The sequence below is a fragment of the Lutra lutra genome, chromosome 14, assembly GCF_902655055.1.
Source record: "Lutra lutra chromosome 14, mLutLut1.2, whole genome shotgun sequence".
NCBI classification, from domain to species: domain Eukaryota; kingdom Metazoa; phylum Chordata; class Mammalia; order Carnivora; family Mustelidae; genus Lutra; species Lutra lutra.
The window spans coordinates 79856491-79867682 of record NC_062291.1 but is presented as its reverse complement, the minus strand read 5'-3'; the positions used below and the strand labels follow the sequence as shown (position 1 = coordinate 79867682).

At 53.7% G+C, this 11192-nt stretch overlaps 1 protein-coding gene across 2 annotated transcripts in view; it reads right to left on the bottom strand.

Moving 5' to 3' along the window:
* Positions 1-10459: 10459 nt before the first annotated feature.
* Positions 10460-11192, bottom strand: part of HTRA1 (HtrA serine peptidase 1) — a 50640-nt gene continuing 49907 nt past the window's right edge. For both annotated transcript variants that reach the window (XM_047702666.1, XM_047702667.1), the window contains exon 9: positions 10460-11169. In XM_047702666.1, the coding sequence (XP_047558622.1) occupies positions 11001-11169 (169 nt within the window). In that variant the 3' untranslated portion in view covers positions 10460-11000. The remainder of the gene's footprint in view (positions 11170-11192) is intronic.

Sequence of the window (11192 nt, the reverse complement as noted above, 5' to 3'; positions counted from 1 at the left end):
GTCTTCATCAAAGAATGGGGGCCCATGGGAGTGGGCTTCAGAGGCCCGGGAAGGAAGGGTCTAGGCTCGCAGAGCCGCCAGCCCCTTGGTCCCCTCACAGTGCCAGGAGAGAGGCCGCACAGATTAAGAAGCTACCTAGACACCCGTCTGGATTTCCTTGCTAATTGGTTGAAGTGTCAGTTCCAAGCAAAGTGATGAATAGGAAGAAGACGCGAGGGCAGAAAAGCCCCAGGCGTTCAGGACGAGGTTGTTTGTACAAAGGCAGAAAGCAGCCGCACAGGGCGCCTCATGCCCTCGCTGGTGTGTCCTGCAGACCCCAACACTCCAGCCGGCTCTCAGCTCAGCCAGGAATTTGCCACCGACGACTGGGAACAGGAGCACATTCAGAGGATGAGCAGGAGGCAGGGGCGTGAGAGAAGGTGTCCTCGGAGAGTCGCATCTCCTTTCTGAAGTGTGACGTTAGCCTGGAGAATGAAAGACCGGGGTCGGGGCCGGTACACTAGCTGCTGCTAAATATGCCATGTACCGTGGAGCCCCAGACAGAAAAGTGGAACTCACCAGGACACACAGATTTCTGACCCAATACAAGCCTGAGCTGCCTTTGGGGCTAGAGGGTCCCCATTCCTGGGGGGGGGGGGTTGCACGCAAGGGGTAGGCAGCCCGTGGTGGTCCCTTGTGGAGGAAATTGGGTTACGTGACTCCTAACGTTTCTTCCAGTGTCAGATGGAGCCTAGTATTGACCTTACTCGCTGGGTCACAAGCCCCCCTTTCGTGGGGTCAACCTGAGAGGCCGCCATCACTGGACATTGGAGAAGACACTGGACATAGAGTGTCCTGCACCAGCACTTATCCTGGGAGCTGAAAACCACTCCCCCTGGAAGGTCTTGAGAAGTTTCTGTGGCCAATTGCCATGCAAGGTACTGTCCCCTGCGCCCCCTCACATAAGTTCCACAGTGCATGACAGAGGTGTAGCGATTCCTGCTCTGCAGATCAAGAGGCCGAACCCCGTCGCCATAAGGGTCCAATCATTCCGGAAATGGAAAAATCAATTGGGACATGTTCATATGATGGAATACTAACATGGAGCGAAAAAGAAATATGTGTGTGTGTATACTTACTTTATAATATACATTATTCTATATTATATATAATATATATGCTTCCTTTCTATATACATATCATATATACATTTTACATATATATACACAAATTTTACACATATATGTAAATGTAGATGTGTGTGGATACACACACACACACACACACACACACACACAGGGTAGATCTCAAAAGACAAAGTTGAGTTACAAAAAAACAAGTTGTAGAATAGTACACACTAGATATCATTAACAAAATTCCTAAAGCCACATAAACCGATACACACTGCCCATAGGTACGTATGTAACATACACGTGTAGGAAAAAAATGACACACAGAACTAATAACAAGGGGGTGAGGGGTAGGGAGAGTGGGATTGCACAAAAGCAGTCGAAGGAGAGCTCAGATAGGTTTTCAGGGTGTTTCTTTTTTTATTTATCAACAGGAAGTAGAGCAAAGTGTAAACAATTGTTAAGCCTGGTTGGACGGAGAAGGGGTGTTTGCTTGCTCAGAGTCAGACACAGGAAGAAACCGAAGCCCGAGGCCAGAGGCAGCTGAAGAATGTTTCCAGCGTCCCTGAGATGCTGGTGAAAACACGCTCCAGGCTGTGGACCAGCAGCAAGTGCGTTCTGACCCAGTTCTGCTCAGCTCCTGCCTTTGCCTCGCCCCAAGCTGGACCCATCATGCCTGCTGGCTCCTCCTCCTTACTTGTCCCCCCTCTCCCCATCCTCTGCCTGGAACCCCAGCAGCCTCAACCGGTAATACCAGTGAGGGCTCCACCGGTCCAGGGAGGAGGAACGGCTTGCTGAGCACCCCAGAAAGGGGCAAGTGATGGACATCAGAGCCCGAGAAAGTATCCGATAATGACAGGGACCCCAGGGCCCTCGGGGGCAGGGAGTGGGCACAGAGGAAGGCAGACATGGCTGTGAATAAACGTTCCCAGTCTGACAACTTGCCATCCTGGAGAAGACCCACTTGTCGCCTTGGTTCCCGGTGTTTCTGGCCCAGTGTGACAAGGAGACACCTTGTCTGGTCTCTGCAGGCAGAGATTCTCAGCTGGAGTGCCCGTTAGCAGGCACGTTCCCAGGCTCTGCTCTGGGTGGGTGTGTGGGGTCAGGCACCCATGGTGGAGGGGGTCCTTGGGCCAGGAGTGTCCCCACGAGCAAATGCACAGTGGCTTAAACCAGATCACAGCCCAGTGCCAGGGGGGCACCTAAATCCCGCTAATTTTCAAAATTGGGAGAAATGCTTAGCCATCAAGGCAAGGTAAATACAGCAGGAGGGAGAAGAAGCCACCCAAATGGAAGATTAGAGAGGTGCTCCCAGGGCCAAGCGGTGCTCCCCTGCCCCTAAAATAGTCCCAGCTTCCAAAGCGCAGGCTGCCAGAGGCTGCAGGATGCTTCCCAGAACACAGGCAGGATGTCGCAGACGTGTCTCTACGACTGCCCGACTTCAGCCTCTCCTCCAGCATTCCTCTCCTACCACGCTCTCCTCCTCCTATGGGGCTGTGGCTCCAGATCCCTGCCCTGACAGGTTGACATTTCAGCCAGAGAAACAAGCAATAAACAAGTCAATGGGGTCCAGGACCACCATGCACGGAAAGGGCGGCGGCGACCAGAGGGCAGAAGGGAGCAGAGAGGCGGGGGGGGGGGGGGGGGGGGGGGCGGCGGCTCAGAGCCTCTGCCCAGGACCGCACAATGCACAGGCGGGGCGGGAGGAAGCTGCTGGCTCCTGTCCGCAGCTTCCTGCTCTCTTGACTGCTTCCTCCTGGCATCCTTCCCCTTCACCTCCACTTCTCGGGACACCTCCCCCGAGTTTCCTGAAGCCAGCTCGCCCCCTAGTGGACACACCTCTGCCGTCACCCCAGCCAAGGTGTTCAAGGGAAACTGCGCCTCTGCTAGCCTAGTAAGGAATTACTCAAGGGTTCTGGGGCTCAGATGCAGTGTGCCCACCTCACAGATCAAGAGGACGTTATGAGAACAACACTTGGGAGGAGAGGGGCCCTGTCTGAGCAGAGACCAAGTGGTCCCAAACCGAGGAGCCCCACACAGTGCAGAGGGGGCGATGCCTGAAGGGAAGAGAGCATGTGGGCCTGGCAGGTGCACAACGCGGGGGCGAAGGGCATGATCCGAGAGCCCAAGAGGACATGAGAGTGGCTTTGTGGAGTAGAGCCAGCTCTGGTTATCAAGAGCCTCCTCGTCCTTTCTGGGTTGTAAGGAATTTGTCATGAGGACAGGGCACTCCCCCAGGAGAGGGGTCTGCACCAGGGCAGAAAAACTCCCACAATGGTTCCCCCCCCCCAGCCCCCAAGCACCTCACAGCACCACTCCAGCCCAAGGCATAGCGTTCCCAGGCCTCAGGGGTCAGGAACAGATTATTTTCCCCTCGGAACACATGTTTCCGTCCTGGGAAAAGGTTGGATCGGGAAGCTGGGGCTAGTCAGGTTGTGAGAAGCTGGGGCTGGTCAGGTTGTAAGGAGCAGGGCTTAGAACCATATGGAGGAGACTGGGGCCACACCTGCAGCAGTTAGACTGGGTTTTTCATTTTTGTTTTAAATGAAAATGCATTTTCATTTAAATGGAGGCTTGAACCTGATGGGAAAGACTGCTGCTTCCAGAAGTTCTTCTCTGAAGGACACTCCCCTCTCACCTTTGCCCAGGACACCTGTCCTGGGTCTGCAGTCTGGGCCAAGGGAAGCAGAGGGGGGCCGCTCTGGAGGCTGGTGGGAGTGAGCTGAATCTGAAGCATTTTCCTGGATCAGACAGGTGCTTCCTTTGGTTCTAGGGCTTGATCTAGAACCTCATATGGTTCCGAAGTTTGCTTTTTAATTTTAATTAATAGACCTTATTATTTTTAGAGCAGTTTTAGGCCCACAGCAAAATTAAACAGGAAGTACAGAGTTCCTAAGTACCTCACCCCCCCAACCCCCAGCTCCCCCATTATCAGTATCTCCCACTAGACTGGTACATTGTTACAACCGATGCGGACACATTGTTATCACCCAGAATTCATAGTTTATATTAGAGTTCACACTCCCTGTTGTAGATTCTATGGGTTTGGAAAGATGTGCGGGTCTCTTATTCATGGCCCTAAAAATCACTCATCTCTCTCTACCCACTAATTCCTGGCAGCCACTGGCTAATTTTTCCTATTTCCAAAGAATTTTGCCCTTCCAGAATGTCATACAGCTGGAACCCTACAGTATGCAGCCTTCACAAATTGGCTTCTTTCCCTCGAAAATACTCATTTGAAGTTCCTCCATGTCTTCTCATTGTTCGATTGCTCGTCTCTTTGGGCACTGAATAAAATTTTGTTGTCTGGGTGGACCACAGTTTATTTATCCGTCTGACCTCCAACAGACATCTTGGTTGCTTCCAAGTTTTGGCAATCATGAATAAAGCTGCTATAAACATCTGTGTGCAAGATTTTGTGTGGATGAGTTTTCTTTCCAGATGCTTTTCAATGCTTTTACTCTTTGTGGGTTTCCAGTTTCACACGTTTTAAGTCATTTGTGTTGAGAAAACCGTGGCTGACAAATGTTTGCCCCCTTCCCCACCTAAATCCAGCGCGGGGACCGGGCTCAGGGCTCAGACCACCGAAGCAGCCACGACAAGACCTTTCGGGTGCCACAAAGAGGATGTGTTGTGGCCGCTGCTGTGGGAACCAGCTTGGGGGCTCTGGAGGCAGAATTCTGGTTTTCACTCTCTGCCTTCACTTTTTTTTTTTAATCTTTTTTAAAGATTTTATTTATTTATTTGGCAGAGAAAGAGAGATCACAAGTAGGCAGAGAGGCAGGCAGAGAGAGAGAGAGGGAAGCAGGCTCCCCACTGAGCAGAGAGCCCTATGTGGGGCTCGATCCCAGAACCCTGAGATCATGACCTGAGCCGAAGGCAGAGGCTTAACCCACTGAATCACCCAGGGGCCCTCTGCTCTGACTTTTGTTACTGTGTGTTATGGAACAGGGAAAGCTGCCTCTCTGAGCTTTGGTTTCCTCCTCCGAAAGGATGGGCAGCAATGGTCAGCCATTCAGAATTCCTTGGGACGGTGGCTACAAAGCCTTCATATAGTGCCAGGCACGAAACCAGTGCAGGAGAAAAGTCTCAGCCAAGATTAAAATAAGCTAAGTTGATAAGCCCCTCGCTCAGTTGTCATAATCCAACAGAACATTCTCTGGAAGCTTCCATGTGCTTCAGTCTACTTTCACTGGCGCGAGAGAGCAGCTCAGAACCTTCCATGCCGACGCCGCCTCTCTTGATCGCATTCATTAAATGTCAGTGCAATTAATTTATGAAGGAAACAGGATATAACAAGCCGGAAAATAGCTTTAAAAATTGAGGATTCTTGGGGCGCCTGGGTGGCTCAGTGGGTTAAAGCCTCTGCCTTCAGCTCGGGTCGTGATGCCGGGGTCCTGGGATCGAGCCCCACGTCGGGCTCTCTGCTCAGCAGGGAACCTGCTTCCCCCTCCCTCTCTGCCTGCCTCTCTGCCTGCTTGTGATCTCTGTCTGTCAAATAAATAAATAAATCTTTTTTTAAAAAAAATTGAGGATTCTTGATTGTTGGGATTTCTGAAGAGGTTTGAGTCCTACGTACATGATGCACTAGCCTTCCCTTCCCTGAGGTTTCTAGGATGTACTCTTGATGCTCCGTATCAGGGCAGATCCTTCGACAGCGAAGCACGCTTTTACCCTGGGAACTGCCTCAGCCCTTGTGTGCAGCTCTCACGGCTCACTGGGAGACAGCACGGAGCGAAAAGCACCGAGACAGGCAGACCCGGGGCAGCCTGCGGGGTCTGGGCAATCCGCGGGCGTAAGGAGATGGGGCCCCCGTGGTCTCGCTTCCTCCTCACAGCGTTTATGACCTTGATGTGGGGGCGCTGCCCATGAACCAGGGGCCGAGCTTTCTTGGTTTGCAAAGTGCTGCTTACCAACCAGCCACGGAGCCCGCGCGGGGCCAAGTTTTCTTCACCGCTTCAGAGACGGCCCCATGGAAACCTGTCGCAAGTTACTGGGCATCCTCAGCAGAAGTGGGTAAAGGCCTCGTGGTGAGAAGAGAGGATTCCGGAGCTAGAAGTCCGAGCTCCTACTCACTGGCTTCACCTCCCTTCTCTGTGTGACCCCCGGCTGCTACTTGATGCTCTGGGCCTCAGTGTCCTAGTCTGTAAAATGGGGATTGGAGCAACAACGGCCTCCTCAGGGTGCTGGGAAGCGAGACGCATACGGCAGAGTCCTGTGGCAGGTGGGGTCGGGGTGGCAGTGAAGAACATGGGGGTACACGAGGAGGGGGGGCAGGAGCAGGAGGAGGGGGAGGGGATGGCCTGAGGGGGGAGCAGACAGCATGTCCACAAGAGCTTATGGGGCTCAGTGAGACCCATTTGACAGAAACTTATTTCCATCGAGAGTCCGAGTTACCTTTTATTTGTTTTTAACTAAAAATGCTGTCGTTAGTGTTTACTTCATCTGGCCTTAGCTGCTTCTTGGCAGGCACCACACCAAGGACACCACTTTGAAAAGTGCTGAGTAAAACTCCTGCCCGATGGCAGGAAGGCCGCGCTGTGCGCTCCACCCACGGGGTGATGGAAGGGCCGAGGGCCACGGCCAGCCCCCTGGGGGAGCCTGTGTGGACAGCCATGAGTCCGCCCAACCGGGCCCCGGATGCAGGACACGGACAGGGTTGGTGGCTTGTGTGGCTCCTGCGGCTCCTGCGGGACCTGGGCCTCGTGCCCTGCAAAGTCCTGGGCCCTCTGGTCAGAGCTTCTAACATGCAGGCATTGCTTGATTCCAAGAACTGACCTCCTGCTTAGCAGCCAGACTCCCCTCCATGAGCTGTACCTGAGAGCATGGGGGTGGGGGGTGGACAGGGGCATGTAGGGGGTGCCAGGGGGGCCTCTGAAATGCAGCCCACAACACGCAACACGTGTTTTAAAACAGGGTACTGGCTCTGCAAGCCAGCATCCTGATGGTCCTCTCAGATCCCAGGTGGCAGTCATGTCTCGTGAGTCAGTTGGAGCGAGAGTTCTTTAGAACTGGGTGGGATCTGGTCCCAGCAGGAGGGCCGAGGAAGGGCGTGCGGCCAACGCTGGCCTTGGGAGCCAGCTGCAGAGGTGAGTATGGAGGCCAGGCGGTCTCGGGGTGAGGAGGAGCTGCCTAGAGGTCAGAGGCATGGGGCAGAGAGCAGCTGAGAGAGCAAGCTCGCCCTCCAGCCATTCCCCAGGATGGCCCAGGGTGACACCCAGACACAAGTCTTACCACCTGCTCATCCCAGGGCTGCGGGCACTTCCTCCCCATTGCCCCACGCTGGCAGAACACAGTAGAAACTTGTGTGCCAACCCGGTGCTTTCCTACCTCTCACCTCGCCTGGAACCACCTTCGAGGAGAGGCCAGCTTTCTAATAGTGACCTTGAACCTGCACTGGGCCATTTGCCCATAAATACACGCCTTTTTGCACAGACTCAGGCCGGCTCCCTTTAGGGACGTTTGCCGAAATGGGCCAGTGACTTCGCTAGCCAGTCAACATACCACTGTCCAAGTCTCGGGCCTGTCGGAGGTGCTGACTGGGTGAAGACAAGCATGGTGCACGTTCTACCAAAAACGCAGCTGCTCCTCACCACCACCAGACATGAGCCTTCCTCAAAATTTGCAGATGCAGAAATGGAGCCAGAAAAGACTAGGACCCTGTATGGTTTCTGGGCACAGCACCTGCTCAGCTGGGCCCCAGAAGATATGGCAAGGAGCCCGCTTCGTGCTGTGGCCTCTCTCCTGGCCCACGCATCTAGAGAAGCATCTGGTAGGGCTGGATGGGGGACCAGCCAAGCCATGTACATGTGCCGACGGGTATCACTCAAGGTTTCACAAAAGCTGGAAGCAGGGACTGGAGCCGTGGAGCCGAGACTGGGAGAAGTGTGGGTGAGCAGGAGTTCTGCGGGAGACAGAGAAGGGGCCGCTGCCCCCGCCCAGCCCCGCACCAGCTATGGATACATCTGAAAGGGTCTGGAGGAACCACACACTGGGCAGGCTACAGGCTCCCATAACTAGCTACTCGAAGTGGGGATGGACCGAGACTGGCTCAGAGGTGGACAGGCTGGGAGTTATCATCCTGAAAGAGGGGCTGCCAGCCCTGCACACAGGCCAGGCGCTCAGACCTCATGGGCTGATGTCCCAGCCCCCGCTTATCAGCTCTGTGACTTGAGCAAGATGCTTAATTTCTGAGCATCAATTTCTTCACCTGTCAAAGGGGATAAATATAGCATCCAGCTCAGGGCTGATCAGAGAATGGAACAGCGAATAAATGTAAAACGCTCGGCGTGACGTCTGACGTGCGGCAAGGCCCCACAGACGTTCCTCTTGAGCCTGCCAGCGGAGGAGTGAGAGCAGGCTGTAGCAGCAGAAAAACAATGCAGCTGCACATCTCTCCAGCCTGCGCCCTCGGGGTCAGCCTTCACAGCTCCAGGGCGAGGAGGGACACTTATCAGTCCCTCCTTTACTGAGGGGGAAACTGAGGCTCAAAGACATCAGTGAACATCCATGTCACTAATATTTATCAAATGCTCACCACGCGCAGTGTATTAACTCATTCACTCTCTGCAACAGCCATAAGAAGTAGTACAGATGGAAAACAGGCACAGAGAAGTTAATTAACTTGTTCAAAGGTTGCACAGCCAGTAAGATGCAGGCCATGTTTTGGGTTTTGTTTTTGTTTTTTGTATTTTTTAGGGTGGGAGGGAGACAGAGAGAGGGAGAGAGAGAATCCCAAATGGGTTCCACACCCACTGCAGAACCTGACGCGGGGCTCGTGAGCCAAAATCGAAGAGTCAGATGCTTAACTCACGGAGCCGCCCAGGCGCCCACAGACCATGGACTTGAACCCATGTGTGTCTAACTCCAAGAGTTATGCTTTCAACTCAAGTCTGCCTCCCAGGCTGTGAGGCTCCTTTATATTGCAAAAGTCTCCATCAGGACCCAAAGCAAGAAGAGGAAACAATGGTCCTAAGAGGGCCTGTGAGAACCTGCCATGGGAGCGTGGGGTGCAGCCAGCTCAGGACCCTGGGTGCCACAGGTCAGGGTGGCCATGGCACCAAACACAGTGTGTCAACATGTGCCAAGCTGCCATCTTTGTGGCCTTGCATGCGACCCCATATGCAGGCAAAACTCCAGCCCCACCAGAGCCCCGCGCCCCACAGGAGGAGAGGATGCTGAGTGTTTACAGAGGGCTGAGCCTGTGGTCTCCGGGCTGACGGTTTCCAGCAGAGGCTTGCGTGATCTCCCAAGCGGATGACAGCTGGAGGCAGGTGGGCTCTGGCCAGGGCTGCCTCTGACCTCAATGCCACCCGGTGCTCCCTCCCCACGTGGGCCAGCACCTCGGCCCCGAGGACCACCGGAGCAGCAGGCCCACGGGGAAAATGTCTCAGGATGGAGCCATTCTCTGAGTCATCACCTTTGGTGGAGAGGAAAGCTGTGCAAAACCCGTGCCCGGAGTGAAGGAACCTGCTTCTCCCACCTTTCTGAGATCATCTAAGCGAGAGCAAAGGGACGCACCAGGCGTGCCAGGCCCCCCGGCCGGCTGCTTCGAGGGCCTTGCTTAACTGGATGTTCCCTACCCTGAACTTGGGCCTTTGTCCACAGCCTCTTCAGTTAGGAACCGGACCTTGGCGATCTACTGGTCGAGGAAGGATTAAGCTCTCAGTCTAGAAAACTGAAACGCCCCCCAGCCCAAGGCCCCACCTTTTCCTGGAACCTGTGAAAAGCCTTCCCTCTGCTCCTGGTGTAGGGCCCCCTCTCTGGTGTGCGCCCCCACGGGGACAAAGGCCTGCGCTGAGCCTCAGGCTAAGTTTCTGCAACAATCTAGCCGGGTCCGGCCTCCCAGACTCCCGGAGGCTCTTACGGAGACCGAGGTATCTCCAGCTGCTCCAGCACCTGACTGAGGACAACAGCACTCATCTTCAGCCTGTGCTTTCTGGGAACTCAGGACAGGAGAGTTCTTGGGTCACAGAGGGTCTGGCTCCATCTTGTCCTGCACTGACCCTTCTAGACTCAGCACCAGGTCTGGCACAGAACAGAGGCTCAGAAAATCTTTGTTGACTGACTGCATGATGTATGGGGTCAACAAACTCTCTTCAGTTTGGAAAGTTCCAGATGCAAGGGCAACTGTCCTCAAACCCTATTGTATGAAGCCAGAATGGGCAAGTACGGTTGTTACGAACACTGGTAAAACCCCACGTGATGATTTTGAAATAACTGGTAAGTCTTTAGGCTCAGCCCCGCATGGACACTGTGGCTTAAGGAGGAACCGCTGCTGACCTTGTAATCATTTCAAAAGATGGCGACAAGCTATTCGCAGGGAAAGGGGAAAGAAGCACGCCAGGAAGCAGAGTATGAAGAAGTATTTTAATAGCTCAAACTCAAAGTCATTGTGCTCCCCGTTCTGAAGAGCTTCCTAAAAGCGGCAACTCTGGCCATTTTGAAAGCCAACATTCACCCACTCATGGTCTCTGGCATCAGCCTCCTCTGGGTGCCGACTGGGAGGAAAAGCATAAACGTGCCCAGACCCATCCTGGCTCCCATGGGACCTTCCTCCATCTATGCGTTCTATCGACTGCCTTAGTCGGACTAAGATGATGACTCGGTAAAAGGAAGAGACAATTGTTGACTGTCTAAGCAGGAACAGTCCAAGCTGGCGAGGAAAAGCATACATAGGATACAGAAGGGTGAGCTCCTGCCTGCGGATCTACATTACATTTGTTTTGCCTGCAAACTATCAAGAAGGATTCTGTTGGCCAGGTGTTTCTGCTGGACAAGCAACATGGTGGTCCAAAGTCCTGGCTGTCCCGTGCCACCAGCCCAGAGTTATCATGTGTCGTCCACTGGAGAGTCTTTGAGGGAAACATGAAAGCCAGCTCATGCCTCTACCTATGGGTCGATTTCTTCAGGGATCACAGTGATCATGATGTCTTCATTGCCCCTGCGGACAACCATGTTCAGGGTGTTTTCCTTTTTAATGACATCGCTGACATCATTGGCAGAGACCACAGACTGTCCATTGATGCTGATGATGATATCATTTTCCTTGAGCCCACCTCTGCAACACAAAGGGAAACACAC